The sequence below is a fragment of the Hyperolius riggenbachi genome, chromosome 5, assembly GCF_040937935.1.
Source record: "Hyperolius riggenbachi isolate aHypRig1 chromosome 5, aHypRig1.pri, whole genome shotgun sequence".
In the NCBI taxonomy this organism is placed as follows: domain Eukaryota; kingdom Metazoa; phylum Chordata; class Amphibia; order Anura; family Hyperoliidae; genus Hyperolius; species Hyperolius riggenbachi.
This window is the reverse complement of record NC_090650.1, coordinates 227,568,182-227,589,479: the sequence shown is the minus strand read 5'-3', so window position 1 is coordinate 227,589,479 and position 21,298 is coordinate 227,568,182. Positions and strand designations below refer to the sequence as shown.

Sequence of the window (21,298 nt, the reverse complement as noted above, 5' to 3'; positions counted from 1 at the left end):
TTTGTATTATTGATGATACTGCAGATCACCACATAATCAGACGTCTGTGTTGCTACACCAGTCGTTACACCTGGTTAACCTTGTAATTCACCTGCATGTTGCTTGGCCTTTACCAATAACAACCTGATGCACATGGCTTTTAACTCCAAGGTAGTATCTTGCCAGAGGATTGGAATGGCAGACTCTGAGATCTGAGCTAATATCCAGTAACAAAGTATGGCAAAGCGGTAAATGACTGATAACAGATGATTTCTGATAGTTAACGACATGTATAAAATGTGTATGCATAGCCTAAAGGCGCATATAAATCAACAATTTGTATGCAATTTGTGTTGCCTCACTTGCCTGCCAGAATCTAACTTGATCCTGCAGGTGAAACTGGGAGTTTCCAATTCTGTACAGAGGTATCACCAGGCAACAGCCGAGTGAAGCATTCTGTCTCTGTGGAGGGGAGTGGAGGTATTTAGGCATTTATATTAATAGCCATGATTAGTGGCCAATACTGGTAATTTAAGTGTGGAGCCCCCCACTATGCAGACTGCAACTACAAATAGTGTGTGCATTCATTACAAATAGCGTGCAGGGCCCATTTTACCTGGGCATCTCAAATTAACTGCTTTAGCCATCTGTCCCAGACTTCATCTGAGTTAGGCATTTGAGGAAAGTCAACAGCACAAAATGCTGTGCCTGCTTTTTCTGCTGTTACCCCACTGCAATATTGCTATAAATTGGACATTTCCCCAATGGGTTGAGCTGGAGTTATGTCTGGTCTTGTACTGTCTGAAAAATGCTTTCCAGACAGTGCTTTCTGTTCACTAAACCAAGTTTTTGCAACAGTGTTTTTCCTTAGCATTCATAATAACATATTTCATTTTTATTAGCTCAGTTAAAGGCTGCATGTTAACAGTGTGCTGTGTCACATAATTATAGAGTGACAGTGTGTGGTGTTCATACTTCTCATAGCCATGTAGATTCATCTCTCTCTCTCTCTCTCGCTCTAGTAGGGATGGTCACCGATTTCCGCGGAATTGTATTTTCCACGATTCCGGGCAGAAATTGGTCATTCCGTTACGTTTGGTCAGAACGAAATTGCTTTTTCAATCCGGCGGAATTCCAAAATTGTCTGTGAAATTCCGCCGGTATCCGTTAATGGTTTTAAGCTGAAAATTCAGTTCCATGGCATCGAGTCCTAGAGAGAGAGAGAGAGAGAGAGGAGAGAGAGAGAGGAGAGAGAGAGAGAGAGCAGGGGCGTAGCAATAGGGGTTGCAGAGGTTGCGACCGTATCGGGGCCCTTGGGCCAGTGGGGCCCGAAGGGCCCTCCCTCAACTGCAGTATTAGCTCTCAATTGGTCCTGTGCTCATAATAATCACTTCTATAGATGCTTTCAATAGTGGTAATCATTAACAAACTGTTCCCCATTCCATTCTTGCACCTCTGACACTGTAATTGCCATGGTCAGATTTTGGGGCGCCGTATCAATTGTTATGTATAGAGTGCTTGGGGGGCCCCATGTAAAACTTGCATCGGGGCCCGCAGCTCTTTAGCTACGCCACTGAGAGAGAGATAGAGAGAGAGAGAGAGATTCTACATGGCTATCTGGGGTTCTCTTTGGACAACTGTTGAACACAAAAGGCAAGGCCGCCCCTGGGTGGGCTTGAACCACCAACATTTCAGTTAACAGCCGAACGCGCTAACCGATTGCCCCACAGAGACTGTGCACGCAGTTGCTGCTAAATGATTTTAAGGGGATGTATGTGTGTCTTTTGGAGGGAGGAAGTAAGTCTGCTCCAAGAAGTTTAACGCCACTTTTTCCTACAACTAAGCATTCATTGTGTGGCAACAGAGTGGCGCAGCGGAAGTGTGCTGGGACCACAACCCAGAGGTCGATGGATCGAAACCATCCTCTGCTAGGCATGATTTCATTTTTGCACCTCGCTTTATCGCATGGGCAAAACAGTTTCCATAGCCCTGTAAGAGAAAATGTAATAAGGGCCCTGCCGTAACATAGATATTATGGTAGCTAAGACTACTCCTGAGCCTTTCTTGTAGTTGAAGAGATGAGTGAACTGTGACACCACACAAAAAAAACAACAACAAAAAAAACAGCAAACAGAGAAGCTTCCCCATATTGGAGCATTGGATTTGGTAAAGTCTTAAGCCAATGTGTTGTAAGCCACAAGTAAGATTTAGTTTAGCAGGAATGGTTGCATGGCCACCTCGTTTTTTATCCTTCCCACCCTTGCCCTGGAATCTTTCAGACTTCAAATTGCTGTCCTTTGGTGTGTGTGTTACACCAGCATCATCCAGGGGGGCACGTGATCTTTCTGAAGTCTTGAATTGAAGCCTGTAAGCAGTATCACCATGTGTCCCACTGCTTTCATCTAGCAAATTAGGCAAATAAGCAAGCTCATTTTTCTCTTGGGTATATCGCAATGGTACATGCTAGGCTGGCTTCAGCATGTTGCGTTGGTGGTATAGTGGTGAGCATAGCTGCCTTCCAAGCAGTTGACCTGGGTTTGATTCCTGGCCAATGCATGTGAGCTTGCTTTCGAGACCCTACAAATCCCTGGAAGACAAGATCCGAGGAGAAGGAGGCCATTGAAGTGAATATTCAGCTTAGAACCATCAACGGATACCGGCGGAATTTCATAGGCAATTTCGGAATTCCGCCGGATTGAAAAAGAAATTCCGTTCCGACCCAATAGAACAGAATCACCCATTTCCGCCCGGAATCGCGGAAAACATGGGGACGCAAGTGATTCTTCGCGTTCCCAGACACATTAGCACCCTCTACGCTGCTATATGGTATATGATATATGCTATAGTAGCATAGATGGCGCTATTGTGGCCACTCGCGTCCCCAGCCTGTCAGCTCCTGTCACCGAAACAGGAAGTGGCTGCCGGCGGGGCCAGGAGGATCGGAAGAAGACGGCGAGGGCACCGGACACCTGCAGGGGGCTATTGGAAGCCCCAGGTGAGTAAAACTCATTTTTTTTGTTTGACTTAAGTGTCCCTTTAAGGTTAGCTGGGAAGTATACAGCTTGACGTCAGAAAAGAGAAGTACTGTAGATTGTTTAGAGATAGCCAATTGATGGGGGAGACACAATACTAAGATAACAACTAAAGGACTGTCACAAAACTATTTGTGCAAATTAGTACGTACTGTACTATCAGAGCACCATGGCTCCCCCTGTTGGGTTACCTTAAATACCTGCTCCACCCTAGGAAACTCGTCTATACGTTCAACCAAAGGTGAAAGTGGTAACAGCCAAATCATATCCAGCATGAACTGCTCATCAATTAACCAGCAACTGATGAATTTACACAGTGGACTGTCGACTGAATTACAGCTGCTGTGCTTAAATTAGTTATTCTCACTTGTCCTATATTTGCTCTTTCTAACATTTTTTACCCATGACTGAAAAAATAGTTTATTTTTCAACCTGCTGCTAATCTATCATATTTTTTTCCCCAGAAGAACATGTCAAAGATAGCTATTAGAAAGCTCCAATGTGGACTTGGGAGAGTTTAGCCCATGTAGTGTACAATACTTCTGTACACATTGCGTATTGTAGTGTATTGTGTTCCTGCCTGTATCTTACACCCTACAACTATGTGTTGGCAGTTTCTAGGCTAAAATGCACCCAGGGCGAGGGTGTAAAAATTGCGCAACACCCCCCCCCACCCCCCCCCACAGCAAGGTATGGGTGCCCGCAGTATAGGTTAGCCAGGTCTAGTTGCACTCAGTATAGATTCCCCCATAATAGGTACCCCAGTATAGGTAGCCAACTATAGGTCCCCCCAGTATAGGTAGCCAGACATAGGTGAGCCAGTATATTTGCCTCCGGTATAGGTTAGCCAGGTAGGTGCCTCCAGTATAGGTAGCCAGTATAGTTGCCCCCAGTATAGGTTAGATAGGCAGGCGTCCCCGGTATAAATTAGATAGGTAGTAGGTGCCCCCAGTACAGGTTAGCTAGGTGGGTGCCTCTAATATAGGTAGCCAGAATAGTTGCCCCCAGCATAGGTTAGATAGGTAGATGCCCCCAGTATAGGTTAGTTAGGTAGGTGCCTCCAATATAGGTAGCCAGTATAGTTGTTACCTGTATAGGCTAGCTAGGTAGGTAGGTGCCCCCAATACAGGTTGGATAAGTTAATGCTCCCACTATAGGTTAGATAGGTAGCTGCCCCCCAGTATAGGTTAGATAGGTAGGTGCCCCCCTGTATAGGTTAGAATCATGAAAATGAGTGATTCGGATCGCAAAGGGGGCAGGGCCAGGAGTGACACGCCCCCTCTCAGTGGGCAGTGGGGTCCTGGAAGCAGAGCAGACTAGCAGAGATGGATTGCTCTGTTGAAGGGGAGGCAGCCTTGCACAGCCACAGGTAGATGAGAGAGAAGGGACATCGGTGCCACTGCCAGATATGTGTAGAGCACACATACTGGCTGTAATGTGCTGCTCATTATAGGCTGTCTGTTCCATAGTTGTGCTCAGTGAACACATTGGAAACTTTTGGCACAGCTCAGTAACGTTACAGGCAGCATGCTGGGCTAGTTCAGGGCAGGCACTGTGATTGCAGGGCAATATGATCCTCCTGCACTCTGCTCTATACAGCTGCACTTTACTTCTGGGAATGCTTTGAGGAATGGGAGTTGGGAGTATACAGATGAACATATAGGTGAAATATATGTAAAGCATATGATTGCAGCATGTGGGTATTGTGTGCAAACAAACATTTCTGCTCTCTGCTCGTCCCTCCTCCCTTCTCTGTCCACTCCCTGCCCTCTGTCCATCTTCTCCCCTTCTCTGTGTGTCCACCCCCCCTCCCCTTCTCCTGTCCTGCTAGTCATTTCACCCCCGAATGCTTCCCTTGTAAAATGATCCGAGATTCGGATCAAAGATCCGGATCTTTTCAATGATCCGATTCGAATCATCCAGATCATTGAAAAGATCCGAACTTCGCATCTCTACTCCATACACGCTGATACATACACACGCTGCTTCCTGTTTAGCCGGAAGCAGCGTGTATGTGTATCAGCGTCTATGGAGAAATGAGACTGGCGCGAGAGAGCAGCGATCGGAACCAGGGAGGTGAGTAGTTTTCTATAGCGCTTCCCTGTGCATTACTCTGCAGTGAGTCCGAGGGGGGATCGCATGGAGGGCGGCCCGGGGAGAGGGAGGGAGAGGTCGGGCTGCCCTCCCCGCGGCTGCAGCTCCCCCCTCCATCACAGCGCCCCCCTCCCAACAGCGCTCAGTGCGGGGGCGCGGGCCACACGGCAGTAGAAACGGCCCTGGTTGGACTGTTTCTTAGGCTTGGAAGCACATTGGATCCTGACTAGTGCAGTAGTTATCGACTTCTATGGATCTAGTGCTAAGTGCCTGTTTTTTTGCTGATATGATTTCTCCCTGTGCAGGTACAGTTCCAGGGTGTGAAGGAGCTCCACAGAAGGTGCAATGGTGTGCCAAGACATTAGCCCCTGTGTCTCTAAGGCTCACAAATTTCCAAAGCACAAATACTGGAAAACTGTTGTTCAGTCACCCCAGCCGCAGTAAGGACAGTATTCCATACAGTCAGCTGTTACGAGTGGAGAGGATTATCAGTGAACCTCCGGACCGGACATGGAAGGAACATGAAATGGTTGAAAAATTTTTGGCACGTTGTTATCCTAAACGTTGTTTCTGGCCGCAGCTGTGAACACGCTTTAGGAGTGTTGGTGCCTGGATTCCATTTGTCTCTACATTCAGTGCCTCGTATTATATGCAGACACTGGTGCATTGTACATGACAGTTTTCCATCTGTCCCCGAATTTCAATACCCCCTTTAACGTCATTTAAACGTGCTCCCATGGTCCGTAACAAGATCTTCCATAAGAAGGGCATGTTACGCGGTGGCACCCACAAGGGTATGTATCCCTGCTTGGGTGTCATATGTGACGGATTCACTCATTCATCTTTGGCACCCCATTTAAAGTGCAGAATTTGTACACCTATGATTCTTCCATGTTGTTTATATGCTCAAATGTCAAGTGGTCTTGCCTGCATAGGCCAGACCACACATCAACTTAAAGAACGTATTTCATTGCACAAATCTGTGATTCGCAGTATTGACAGTACACTTCAGGACTAGGTCATGGCTATACATGGGGTGCCTACTAATTGGAGGGGTGATGATAGAGATTGTGCCCTCCTCAAAAAAGAGGCATCCAAAGGTTGGGCACGTCAGGACAGGGGGGACTCAATTGGGAGTATGACCTTAATTTTTGTGTTTAGATTATATTTGGGTGCTCCCTCTATTTTCCTGTGGTTGAGGTTGTTATATATTGCTTGTTCTGCTGTTCATTTATCATGTTTTATTACTTGTTATCTAATAGTCTCTTTTATTTATTCTTTTGCATTTAAATATCCTGGGCTGGTGTGGGGACCCTGATGTTGATATGTACAGTGACATGTGAGTGTTTTACTCCACCTCTCTTTCTCCCTCCCTCCCTTTACATGCAATCCATTTATTTCTACATGGCACACGTTATCTTTTATTTTTTATCTTCCAGTGTGTTTGTCCGGGTTGCATGTGTTTTCCCTGCCCCCATTTGCATCTTTGCCTTTCTGTTGGCAACTTATGCTTTCTAGGCTGGTGGTTACCATGGTGATGGTGACTTTGCAGTCAATCACATGGTTTAGTTCGCTGTGAGGTTGTCATTGAGTTGGCCTTGTACACGGCTTGTAGCGGGCTGGTTGCCATGGAGGTGCCGCTTGCTCGTGACGCTCCTCATTTCCTTTCATGACGCTCTTCCTCTTTATATGGTCACCACGTCAACAATGACTCAGCGGCACAGTTGCTTTGTGTAGGCAGGTTGCCATGGTGACAATGGTCCCGCCCACCTGTAATGTCTTTCCTTGTGTCTGTGATGTGCCTCTCAAGTGTGTGGTGTTACTCGCCATTGAGGGGGCATGTTTGTGACACATTTGGATTGCTTATCAAAGGAAGGTGTGGTGATTTTACCTGCTTACAGGTATGATATAGGCGGCTTTCCTTTGCTTCATTTGCATTGTCACAGGTTTCCTGTTCCCCATCAGGTCCGCCATTATTATCACCCTGAACAATGTCCATTGGTGCTACATCTGGGAGTGGGTGTATTTAAAGGTGTATATGTGTTCACTATGTTGTGGTTTATACAGCTTGAAAAAGGGCTCTATGCTCAAAACAGCAGTCTGTCACTGTAACCTCTATGTGATAGAATACAAGAGCTATGACTATACTTTATGATGGTGCTGACCCATTTGTGCTTTGTACTCCCTCCGCAGGACATTTTTTCTACTTGGTCTTCCTTTTATGTCTGCTGCTGCTTCAAGCATTTACACAACAACTAATCTTTGGGCGCTTTCTTCCTGATGCTCTGAGTTTCACCCAGGATATTCATTTGTCAATGTGCTGAGAAAGGGGGTCAGGGGTGGGGGGTCACTAATATCTGGGGGCTTATTTTTTCCCTAGTGCCCAATTGTGCTTAGAAGTGACCCTGAGCTGAGGGTAGTTTTACTCCTGAACTTGTATCTGTATCCAGTCCTTGTGATAATTTTGCTGATAGGACTGAGGCCTTTATAGAAGAACAGCAGTAGACTCAGCCCCTCAGCTTGGTATATGCCTGTTATAATCCGCTCGCCTACCTGCGCATGCAGGCAGCTTTTTGACCACTGTTCAGGTCTGCATTCTGCAGGCCTCTGGAAGAGAGACCTTTTGTCAGTTTTGCAGCTTGCTGCTGAGGAATTTGCATACATTTGTCATGCAGATTGCCTAGCAACTTACTTTGTAGGCTTGCTCTATAAATACCATGTGATATCACAGACCTGGGCTGGTCACAAGGTTTAGTCCTGTGAAACACTCCTGGAGTGTCAGCCTTGCTCATTGTTTAAAGATTAGCTCAGAGTAATTCCTGGGACTGCACTAGGCAGGTTCCCTAGTGCAGTTAGGATTGCATATCTGTTTGTTTGTCTGTTACGATTGTCCTGTCCCAGCGGTGGTCGACAGGAGATCGTTCTGTGTGTCTGGGTGCTAACCGGAACAGCGGTTGTTACTGGTAGCCCCTTCTGATCTGTCTTGCCTGGATCGCACTTGCCTTGCGCTAGTGCTGCGGATCCTATCTCTCACTTATTCCTGTTTTCGTGTATCTGTCTTGTCTGCTACGAACGCTTGCTGGAGGCTCGGTGAGGTAACCGTTAAGCAAGCGCTCGCGTCCTCTGTTTCATGTTTGTCTGTCGGTGGTTAGTTAGGCGTGCTTGTCTCTGTTGTGCTTAACACGCGGAGACCGCACATAAACGCGTGCACTGTTGCGAATGAGTGCGGTGTTCGCGTTTAGTTAGCGTTTGTTGTTTTCCTTGTCTTCTCATTGTGTGATTTGCTGTGCCTTTGCTACTCTCATGCTCTGCCTTGCTGTAGCCCTGTGTCACCTCTGGCAATCGCCTCTTTCGCGATTGCATTCCTACTTCATATCTGCTGTTGTATGTGCACCGTCGCGGGTTGGCGACTAGATTGGTGCACATACATACATTCTGTCCCTGTGCTCATTCTCTGCCGCAATCGCTTCTATTGCGATTGCGTTCTCACTTGGTTTCTTCTGTTGTGTGTCCACCGTCGCAGGTTGGCGGCTAGATTGGTGGACATACATACATTCCTCATATGTGCTTATTCGGTCTTGTGTCGCTGTCAGCAATCGCCATCTCTGGTGATTGCCTTCTCACTTTATCTTCATGGTTGTGTGTTCATCGTCACAGGGTGGCGACTAGATTGGTGGACACACATACCCTCTGTCGCTTTGATCTCTCTCTTTCAGGGCTATCTTGCCTGCGTTTCTTCCTTTCGTACAATTCCTATCTGGCGTCTGTGGCAGGGCAGAGAAGCTGTTCCTTTGCACTCCACAGCTCCACCTGTCGACAGGAATTTCCCTCTACAGGTGCATTGCACCTTTTGCTGGGTTCCCTTAAATTATACGCTTGTGGAGGATTTCTGCCGTGTCAGTGCACGCCTCGTGCGCTGATCACGGAGAGAATTCCACAATCGTTACAATGCCATACTTGATGGCCGCTGGTGCTAACTGTCTAGGCTTTTACGCTTTTATTGTAGTTTTCCACCATCCTGTTGAGTAGTTGAGGAATGTTCTTAGTCTCCTGTTGACATTCACAAATCCATGTGTATGTCATTGAGTCATAGGCTTCCTTGTAGTTAGTCCAGGATGCTTTCAGTTTAGCCTGTTTAGACCTTGAGTGCAACTGCTCTATCCATGAGTGATTGTTAAGTAACTCTAACTGTCTAACACCACTTTGACAAAACACTCTATATTGACACCTAGCATTAACCCTTGTTATTGCATCTAACCCAAATACGTGCCCATAAGACTGTCCTTCCTATCCCCTAAGCCTAACCAGTTTTATCAATTCCCAAACCTAATCCTTTTTATTGATGCCTAGCCACAACTCTTCACTAAACTTGCCAATAAAGCTACCCTTCCCTTTTCCTTTCAGTCTCAAAAAAATTGCTGTTTAAAAAAATGTGCTGTTACTATTAAGTGTTACTATTAAGTGTTTTTGGATATATTTTATTATAATTACATTGGTTATCATAGGCAGTTTTGGAATAATTTAGTCCTCTTCTGTTGAACATCAAATTATCTTTTAAGAAAAACACTGGACAGAAGTGAGATCAAGAAAACAAGATTTTTATTCAACAAGACTCTTAAAAATTAAAATGACATCATATCTTCAGAACATTGTATTTTCGCACAATAAAATTTACTTACGCAGACTATATGATACAGTAAACATATTCACTAGGGATGAATTACAAATCAAAACTCTGTTCCAAGGGCAGTTCTTTTTGAAGCTTCCCTGCTTAAAAAAATGTATATCCTCCTTTTTTCCTTTAATAATCTATTTTAATACAAAGTACCTTTCATATAGGAGAGATTTTTTTATATATAAAGCAATAGGTTGTTATATGCATTTTCATAGTGCTGATATCTTCTGCAGCACTTTTCATAGTCCGTAGTCATAATAGCAACTGTCCTTCATAGGAGCTCCCCATTTAATCCCTACCATAATCTATGGCCAATTTTCAGGGGTAACAGTTAATTTATCAGTACACTTTTGGGATTTGATAGGAAACCTGAGTGCCAGGAGGAAACACACACACAGGGAGAACGTTCAAACTCAGTGCAGATAGCATCTTGGTTTGAACTTAAACAAGGGATGCTGGTGCTGCAAGAGTCAAGTTCCCTCTATTACACTACCACAAGCATCATGCCGTGTTCATGGCCATCAGTACTGACATGAATCTTCCAAACAAAAATTCAACCACCTGGGGCCCATTTCATATTACCAGCTGGTTGTTGAAAATACTGTTCCACATTTCCCCATGCCAAGGAGGAATTATGAGTACTAGGACATGTTCTAGAAAAAAAGCAGTCCAGGAGAAATTCACACTAAGTGTATCAGCTGAGTGTGTACAAAACTGGTCCTCTGGCTCCAGAACATTCCTATTTTGTGCATTCATTTTTGGCATCTATCGGTACCTCAAAATTAGCCCTCCCTGTTAGCAACAAAACCTCCTATCCTTACTATATTGCCATAAAACCCACTGGAAGGAACCACTTCAATCAGATAACATCCCATTGCAATAAGTAGAAATCAGGAGATAAACAGGGTCTCCATGCAGCTAAGCACTGCTGTGACGGTATCTAATCTTTTCAAATATCACAATTTTTTCATCTATTCTTAGAAAGATTATAACCATTGAAAAACTGAAAGCATAAATATATTCTGTCCAAATATGAAACTGCTCTATTCTAAGGTGCCTAGTAAGTAAGGTATTTTTCACTAGCCATGAAAGTCTACTAGGATTTTCTTTTCTTTTTTTATTTTAGGCCCGGTTCACATTAGTGGTGAGCTGGAGTGGAAGGTATACTGTATAAATGGACCGGTATGCGAACAGATCCAATGTTAAACCAATGGATCCATTCACATCCATCCGCTTGTACAGATCCATTGTCCGTTCCCCTCAATGGACAAAAAAATGCAGCAGGACCTAATTTCCTGGACCGTTTCGCCCAGCGGACTGGAAACTGAAAGTTTTGCAGCTACATAGGAACAAATAGAAAATGGGCATTTTACAGCACACTGGCTGTAAAATCTGACAGTTTTTACCTTATCCTGATAGCTGAATCCGTATGGCCGGTTCTGTGAAAAAACACAAATGTGAACCGGGCCTTAGTAAAGGAAGGAAAGAACACAGTAGGTTGCAATGAAGGACAGACACTTATCCATTGTCCATTGTCTTGCAATTCTCTGATGTGGACCAAAATGTTTTAAAATATGTTTTCAATCCCATATATACATTTAGAACAAGACAAACAGAGACTTACATATTAATTACATGTTGTAAGAACAAAACATCACATCAAAAGAAAATGACTCTCAATATACATGAAGGGTAACAGTCAGTTGAGCAGCAGTGCAAGATAAATATTTATTCTCAGTGTTTCCAGACTAGTGATGAAACCCACATTTCATTTTGTGAAGGTAAAGTAAAAGTTTGTTCCACAAAATGTATTGCATTTGTTTACTAAAACCACTAAAATGCGATTTGTTTCAAAGTGTTTAACTGTAATCACAGGCTAGATGATATTGGTTGAACAGTTTTGATCAGAGCTGCCTGAAATCTTTTAATTTTGTAACAATTGAAAGAGTATTTTTCTATCAATTTATAGGGCTGAATCGATCAAAATATGACTAGCCTTGGTGTCAATCAAATTGTTTTAAAAACAGTGTTTACCATCCTTTGTACTAAATATTTGCAGCAGATTTATGTAAAAAAAAAAAAAAAAAGGTTTCTATTCGTTGAGGCAATGCAATGTCTGACAATAAATAGGGAAACGCACATGCATTTTTCCCATTCTTTTCAATGGAGCGACCCTTTGGCCACAGCACTCCACAATCCTCTAAAACCTTCCGATACTTCTTCCCTCTGTGAGGATCCGCGCGGCTGCCTGCGCAGGCAGGCAGCCTTTTGACCACTTTTCAGGTCTGCATTCTGCAGGTCTCTGGAAGAGAGACCTTTTGTCAGTTGTGCGGCTCGTTGCTGAGGAATTTGCATACGTTTGTCATGCAGATTCCCTAGCCACATCCTTTGTGGGCTTGCTCTATAAAGAGCTATGTTTCCCACAGTAAGTTGCTGGTCATAAGAATTAGTTCCTGTGTAACACTCGCCTGGAGTGTCAGCCTTGCTCTTTGTTTGAAGATTAGCCTAGTAATTCCTGGAACTGCACTAGGCAGTTTCCCTAGTGCAGTTAGGATTGCATTATTTGTATTGCCTGTTCTGTCTGTCTGTGGGGTGCTAACCAGAGCAGCGGTTGTTACTGGTAGGCCCCTCTGTTCTGTTGTTGCCTTACTTGGATCGCACTCGCTCTGATGGCAAGAGCAGTGGATCGTATCTCTTACGTATTCCTGTTTTCGTGTGTCTGTCTTGTCTGCTATGACCGCTTGCTGGAGGCTCGGTGAGGTTACCGTTAAGCAAGCGCTCATGTCCTCTGTTTCATGTTTGTCTGTCGGTGGTTAGTTAGGCGTGCTTGTCTTTGTTGTGCTTATCACGCGGGGACTGCGCATAAACGTGTGCACTGTTGCAAATGAGTGCGGTGTTCGCGTTTAGCTAGCGTTTGTTATTTTCCTTATCTTCTCATTGTATTATTTGCTGTGCCTTTGCTACTCTCATGCTCTGCCTTGCTGTAGCCTTGTGTCACCTCTGGAAATCGCCTCTCTCGCGATTGCGTTCCTGCTTCATATCTGCTGTTGTGTATGCACCGTCGCGGGTTGGCGACTGGTTTGGTGCACTCACATACGATCTGTCCCTGTGCTCATTCTCTTTCGCGATCGCTTCTCTTGCGATTGCGTTCTCACTTGGTTTCCTTTGTTGTATGTCCGCCGTCGCAGGGTGGCGGCTAGATTGGTGGACATACATACATTCCTCATCTGTGCTTATTCAGTCTTGTGTCGCTGTTAGCAATCGTCATCTCTGGCGATTGCCTTCTCTCCTGTTCTTCATGGTTGTGTGTGCACTGTCGCGGGTTGGTGACTAGATTGGTGGACACACATACCCTCTGTCGCTTTGCTCTCTCTCCTTCAGGGCTATCTTGCCCTGCGTTTCTTCCCTTCGTGCAATTCCTGTCTGGCGTGTGTGGTAGGGCAGAGGGGCCATTCCTCTGCACTCCACAGCTCCATCTGTCGACAGGAATTTCCCTCTACAGGTGCATTGCACCTTTTGCTGGGTTCCCGCAAATTACACGCTGGTGGAGGATTTCCGCAGTGTCAGCGCACGTCTTGTGCGCTGATCTTGGAGAGAATTCCACAATCGTTACACCCTCCAGCTGATGAAGCACTGGTTGGTACGGCTGTCGACCCTGTACCGGTCAGTACCTTCTCAAATTGCTTTTGAATTTTAATGGATTTAATATATGGATGTTTTACTATTGGATGTGCGCTGCCACCCTATCTTTTTTGAATGAGTATTATTTAGCTCTCTCCATGTGTTGGTTTTTATGCATTGAACTGTAGTGTTTGTTACTGATTAAAAAAGTTTAAAATCTTATTCAAAGTGCTGTATCTGAAATGCTGCTTTAACAGTCAAGGTCTCCTGCTCAGTTAACGTTTCTGCTGAGTTTTCTACCAATAAATAATTTTTCATCTTATAATTTTTTCAGCACCTACAAATTGAAAAAGTACAAAAAAGTGGTTCATTAAGTAACATCAAATTAAAGGTGAGTATTAACAATACCATTCTTCAAATGAACGATTCTCTGATTCGATCATAAGATCGTGCAGAAACAATTGTTCTTGCCCACTAACGGAAATCCATTTTTTTTCAGAACGATTACATTATTTTGATCACATTTCATAGCAGCTTTCTATCAGTTAGTAGGCCCAAATGATTATATTCAATCGATATTATTATCCAATCAGAGAATCGATCATCCAAAGAATTGTATCATCATATGGACACATTTATTCTTAGTATTTTCTTGCTTGCTGGTGGCTTAAAAAGGATCTTATTAACCTCCTTAGCGGTAATCACGAGTTCAGCTTGGAGTGGAAAAAACGTGCCAGGAGCGGTAACCCTGAGCGGAACTCATGGTAGCCGCCGGGAGGTCTATGCAGAGCAATGCGCGCAGCAGGCGTTTTAACTCACCTCCCGGGTGATCCCGACGTCGGCCGCCATTCTTCTTCCTCTCCTCCGAGGCTCTGCTTCCCCTGGTGAGATTGCCGTCTGTCTTCATGACAACAGCCAGCAATCTGACTATAGGGTTACAGCCCCATTCATAACGCCAAGGGGGTTAATAAAGGGTGAAACGTTCATTGAAAAGGGGCTATTGAATTAACAAGGATCTAGGTATGGGGCCTTCACACATTGTACATCGTTCCCTGATTCTCATATAATTTATCTAAGCATATCAACATTTTAATTATTTAAATTTCATCACTGAAACAATTTTTCAACTGCTAGTCCAGACAGCTTACAAAATCAAATTAAAGAAAAATTAAATCAATATTCACTTTATTTACATGGTATATGGTACATTTTGCCTTAGCAGGATTTCTCCCTCAAATCTAACATGATATACGTGGCAACTGACATTTTGTTTTACTTGGCAGCACCTCATCTATACCTTATTTTGTATTACATAATAAAAAACAACTTTTGTTATATAATCTTTAATATATATGTTTTTCTATATTGTCTTTTTTATAGATACAATATACAATACAATACTTTTGCAATATATGTTCTAGAGATGTATGTGTACATTACAAAAAGGTTATGTAATTAACAGCTTACATTTTCAATGTCCATTAATGTCAACCAAACAACCAAACTGCCAACCTGGAAAACTTTATACTGCATATAGCAAATATAGTATGTACATTATAATACAACAACATTTTACTGAAATCCACAAGATGAAAAAATAAGGACCAGTAATATTTTTCTGCTGTTAATACAATACTGTACTTCATCGAGATTTTATTTTAATTTTAGGCAATTGTATTCAGGTTGGAATAGGATCCAATGAAATGCAGTAGCTGATCATTTTTGCTTTATCCAGTGTGTTTATACATGTTTTAGGTCTCTTTTTGACTGAATTTATCCAATTTATTTCTATACCATTAAAACAGTGTTTGGAGGACATCAACAGATCTTTTTTTACATTCAAGTCAACAAGGCACAGTCACATTTCATTTCCAACATAAAACATACTTAGAATATTAAAATCAACACAGTCATCAGCACTTTAAACAGTAGCGTAGCGAAGAAGCTGTGGGCTCCAGTGCAAGTTTTGAATTGGGGCCCCCCAAGTATGCTACACATATCAATTGATATGGCACACTAAAACCAATCAAGGACAACCACAGTGTCAGAGGTGCAAGAAGGGGGTGGGAAACTGTGTGTTAATAATCACTACTATTCAAAGCATCTAAACTGAATATTATCAGCACAGGACCAAAAAAGAGCTAATATTGTGGTTGAGGGTGGGCCCCATGGGGCCCCTCTAGCCCAAGGGACCCCATGCGGTCGCTACCTCTGCACCCCCTATTGCTACGTCACTGACTTTAAAATTACATGAGATATTATAGAATGATGTATCTTACACTTAAGTTACTAGGCAAGTACCCAAACCACAGGCATGTATAGTGACAGAGTACTGGAGACTATCAGACTACACTAACAGCACTTCAAGCACCACGGCTATATGGTGTCAAACTTGAGGCCTGCAGGCCGAATTCAGCCCTCTTTGCCATTATAGCCAGAGGTATGCAGCATAGAGCATGTGGCTGTCAGTTATATCAGAGGAGACCTGAAGTAGCACTCGAGCAGGTAAATATTAAACTGCTCTACTGCAGAAGTAGTAAAAGCAGGTACCGCACGGTGTCTATAGTTATGTCACTTAGTTTTAAGCTGTTCCATGAATGTTACATTTTGCCCCGTGACTTAGACTATGATTTACATTTTGTCCCCTTATGAGATTGACTTTGACACCCCTGATCTAGAGGCTAGTTGGGAAATCACACTTCAGCCTATGTCCTCTGCATGTGTAAAATATAGAGAGCAGGGTGAAGCCTGGGCACAACTACAGGCTCAGCTGCTGATGTTACCAGCCAATGGCAGCACTGATTGAAATGCTGCTCATGCATTCTGACAGCACCAAACAGCACTAACCACATTGCCAGGGGAAGCATGGAGTGTCTGGATAAGTTCACAGGTACACCATACCACTATGAGCAAATGATGTAACAAGAAGAGGACATCTGGCATGGTTAAATGAACCTTCCAGAACATAAAAACAAACATTGAAACCACAGGAGCCCCTTATGGTGCAGTAATTCACTGTATCGGTTGTAAATAAATTTATACAGAAAATTATTCAAGTGTGGGTTGCAAAACCAGCAACCACAGCATTAAGTAGGTGAGGAAAACCTGTCCTCACTCAGGTCTTTGAACCTTCTGTGTACAGTTGGTTGCTCTCTTGAAAGTGTAGTTAGGTAGAGGTCCAATGAGCTCTACACCCCCCCTCCCCAAGGGGAACTTCGGATGTGTGAGTTCAACTGGGATTTATGACCCACAGAAATTTTGATTTAATTGCTAGGGAATGCGGTGAATAATGTTGGACTACCTGGGTCAGAGAACACTGAAACACTGATAGAGTATTAAAATCTTTAGTAGCACTGAAAACAATGCATTTCATGGGTCACAGCCCGCTTCATCAGGATAATACAGTGAGTCTTAGACAAAGAAGTCCATCGCGTGCTCCTATAAAATATCTAAAATACACTATATTAGTCTGATGAAGCTTCCTGTGACCCATGAAATGCATGGCTTCCTACCCAAGTATTACATGATACACTGAAGGGGGTCCTAAGTGGATTACGACCCTCACGAACTAAGTGTAACCTCCTGTACCTTGGTCTGCCTTTTTATCCAGAAATAAAGAGAACACATTTAATTCTACTGACAGCATCCCTGTTTTGTCTTTTCTGCACCTTGAGTGCACATACAGGTGGTGGTCAAGTGTACAACTACCGTATATAACATTTGAAGAACGTATCTGCGCTGTGCTTTACTACAAAAATCTGCAACTTAACAGGATTCATCCCTGCACGGCCACAATAAATATTCTTCTTGTGGTGTGGTGATACCGGCTGGGGCTCCTCTAATACAATACCATGAAATGCACTATTTATAAGTGCTATAAAAGATTTTAATATTCTATCAGTGGTTTACTAACCCAGTTAAGCCAACTTTATTCACCACATTCTCTAGCATTTAAATCAAACAATCTTTCCATGGGGCGCATCTTACATCCTAGTTAAATGATCTAACTGTTTAAGAACAATTATAGCAGCACTTGTGGAGACCTTTTTAGCAGTGTATTTTTCAATAAAGGTAGTTATTTAGGTGCACAACCTGTTAACATCTTTGTATGTCTTTGTCAATACTTGTAAGTTTTGGTGTACGGTGCTAGAATTTACTGACATATCAAACAATTACCAAATTAAAGGAAACGTATAGTCTGTCTTTGTTATTACTAAATAAAAATATTTTTATTAGGTAAATTTGAATAGTGCTTATAGACATGTTAAATTTACCTTTTCTTCATCTTGGTGATTTTGCCATGCCATGTATTGATCAGAGTTCAAATTACACACTATTAACTAATTACATGAGACAAAACTTGTTACTTTCATGTTACTGGCAATGCATGGCTATCTACTTGTAAAACCCAGCATGTTCTACAAACCAACTAATATGGCTGTGCCTTGTATTAAAGGTTTAGATGATATAAAACATTAGTCTATAAACTTAAAAAACTGACCAAAAACCACTATACATTTCCTTTAACTGAGAAAAAGAAGGAATGAAACAGAGCAAAGCTATATAGACTACCATAACATCTGTACTCCCAAATATACTGTGCAAACATTCTGAACAGAAAAATCTATCTCGGCAGAATCAGAGTTAAGCTACCAGTCGTTTTCTCCATATTTGCCTTCACATCCATTAACTTGTCTTATGATATAGGATCTGCTTTATACACTAAACCAGTGGCGAAGCTGCAGAAAGAGGGGTAAAAAAGATGATACGATCTGATGAAATCCAGTCTTACATTTATAAACAGTAAGCAAGACAGACAATTGGATAGTCTGTATTTGCACAAAAATTCTCCTGATATGCCAATTATCATTGTCCAGGAAAGGAAAGATATGATTCCAATCAAAGCCACAGACTGACAATCAATTAGCTGCTAGCTGGCTAATTAACCAGCAACAACAGGCTTGATGTTACGTAAACTCGAGGTGTGACAGTGATACGTAAGCTGCCATATGTATTTCCTTTTAAAGAGGAACTCCAGTGAAAATAACATAATAAACAAAATAATTTTTACAATAATTATGTATAAATGATTTAGTCAGTGTTTGTCCATTGTAAAATCTTTCCTCTCCCTAATTTACATTCTGACATTTATCACATGGTTATATTTTTACTGCTGGCAGGTGATGTCACTGGAAGGAGATGCTGCTTGCTTTTTTGGCAGTTGTAAACAGCTGTTATTTCACACAATACAACAAGGCCTCCACAGTGTGATGCCAGGACCTCAGAGCTGTGAGGGGTTGACATCACACTGTGGGAGGGGTTTCACCACAAAATCAGCCATACAGAGCCCCCTGATAATCTGTTTGAGTAAAGGAAAAGATTTCTCATGGGAAAGGGGGTATCAGCTACTGATTGGGATGAAGTTCAATTCTTGGTCACGGTTTCTCTTTAACCTCTTGAGGACCACAGTGCTAAACCCCCCTAAAGACCAGGCTATGTTTTGTTAAATTGGCCACTGCAGCTTTAAGGCCAAGCTGCAGGGCCGCACAACATAGCACACTAGTGATTCCCCCCCCCCCCCCCCTTTTCTCCCCACCAACAGAGCCCGTGTTTATTTTTTATTTTTAATAAATATTTATGTTATTATTTGTTTAATATTTTTTACTATTTCTTTCTTTCTTTATTTTTTTAAAACCCTCCCCCCAGCCTGCCAATCATGGCGATCAGCTCTCATAGGCTTCAGCCTATGTGAGCCGATCGCTCTCTTGTGCCCCAGGGTTGATGACACGGCTGTCCCCAGTACAGCGCTGCTGCAGATTACAGCGCTGTACTTAGTAAAAAGACGTCGATCGCCGCTCAGAGACTGAAGGCGCGCAACCAATTGGCGTTAGGTGGTCCTGGGACTGCCACCGCAGTCACGCCCATAGGCATGACGCAGTCTTTAGGTAGTTAAGCAATACCAGTTGTCTGGCTGTCCTGTTGATCCTCTGCCTCTAATATTTTAAGCCATAGACCCTGAACAAGCATGCAGCAGATCAGATGTTTCTGACAATATTGTCAGAACTGACAAGATTAGCTGCATGCTTGTTTCTAGTGTTAGGGCCCATTCACACTTGAGCGTTTTACTTACTTGGGTGATTTGTGCTAATCGCAGCAAATCGCCAAAAATCACAAAACACAAACACGTAGCCTGCACCATTTTCAGGCGATTTCCCGGCGATCGTGTTTCAGTGCTATAGAAGCACTAAACGCGATCACAGAAAAATTGCTGCATTGTCTAGTGATTTTTCCGCGTGAAATCGCGGAAAAATCACTCCCGCATAACGCTGGCAAACATCGACAGCATTTTGCGTTTCTAAGTGTGAATGGGCCCTTATTCAGACACTGCTGCAGCCAAATAGATCAGCAGGACACCAGGCAACTGGTACTGTTTAAAAATAAATAAATATGGCAGCCTCCTTACCTCTCTCACCTCAGGTTAACTTTAAAGAGTAACTCCAGTGAAAATAATGTAATAAAAAAGTGCTTCATTTTTACAATAATTATGTATAAATGATTTAGTCAGTGCTTGTTCATTGTAAAATCTTTTAAATCCCTGATTTACATTCTGACATTTATTACATGGTGACATTTTTAATGTTGGCAGGTGATGTAGCTGCTGCATGCTTTTTTGGCAGTTGGAAACAGCTGTAAACAGCTATTTCCTACAATGCAACAAGGTTCACAGACAGGAAACTGCCAGGAGTACGTACTCAAGAGTTTATGGTGGGAGGGTTTTCACCACAATATCAGCCATACAGAGCCCCCTGGTTATCCGTTTGTGAAAAGGAATAGATTTCTCATGTAAAAGGGGGTATCAGCTATTGATTAAGATAAAGTTCAATTCTTGGTCGGAGTTTCTCTTTAAAGCGGAACTGAATACCTGGGGCTTCTGCCAGTCCCTTGCAGCCTTCCTGTCCTGTGCCAGTCCCCCACGATCCTCCATTCTCCCGCCAGTGGCTACTTTCATTATCGCCGATACCGCAACTGTGCCTGTGTGCCCCGGGCCATGCATATCTTTCTCCGCAATAGTGTCCTGTGCTATTAGCGCAGGACACTATTGCAGGCGGGAATGCGTAGAAAGATATGCATGGCTGCTATTCAGTTGTATGTTGACGGTAGGATATTAACGAAAGCAGCTGTCAAAAGAATGAATGGAATGGAGAATCGTGGAGGACCAGCGGGGGACAGGAAGGTTGCAAGGGGCTGGCAGAAGCCCCAGGTAAGTGAAACTGTTTTTTTTTCTATACTGTATGCAGGTGCACTTTAATTCCATTCCTGCATCAGTAGAGATTTGTGTGTTAGAATGTTTAATTTATGAATGGTGTAGTCTGAACAGAGGTAACTGATTACAACTTTATAAAGCATTCCTCCAATAATTCCAACATACTTACCATTTACACCCTCATGCAAACCTGATTTTCCTAGTGTTGGAAGCCCTTGCTTAGGAACACATGAAAGAAAATAAGATGCCTTTTCTTGAACTCCTGCAGTTTGCTTCTAATGTATTGAATGTACATTGAATAGCTCCCCATGTGCAACACTATTTAAGCCATTGAGTGTGGCATTAAAATGAAAGCAATAACAGGGTAAATATCCTGATGAGGCATGTGGCCGGCAGTAGCACTTTCTTAATTATATCGTTAGACCTATCATTAGCATGCTCCACTGGGTCACTAAAAAGCACAGGGAGACTAATGACAGTCCAAACACAACTGGGTTTTAATTTAGACTTTCGTTGACATATTTGTTGTATCAGTTATTTTTTTTCTTGAAAACGTTTTCCTATATTAACAACACATAAATGGAACATTTCAGTTATTTGTTTATGGAATAATAAATGTAAACATGTTATTGT

At 42.9% G+C, this 21,298-nt stretch overlaps 1 protein-coding gene across 2 annotated transcripts in view; it reads right to left on the bottom strand.

Annotated features, from left to right (window-relative positions):
* Nucleotides 1-9,687: 9,687 nt before the first annotated feature.
* Nucleotides 9,688-21,298, bottom strand: part of SLC6A3 (solute carrier family 6 member 3) — a 175,229-nt gene continuing 163,618 nt past the window's right edge. For both annotated transcript variants that reach the window (XM_068236716.1, XM_068236717.1), the window contains exon 15: nt 9,688-18,140. In XM_068236716.1, coding sequence (XP_068092817.1) covers nt 18,117-18,140 — 24 coding nt within the window. In that variant the 3' untranslated portion in view covers nt 9,688-18,116. The remainder of the gene's footprint in view (nt 18,141-21,298) is intronic.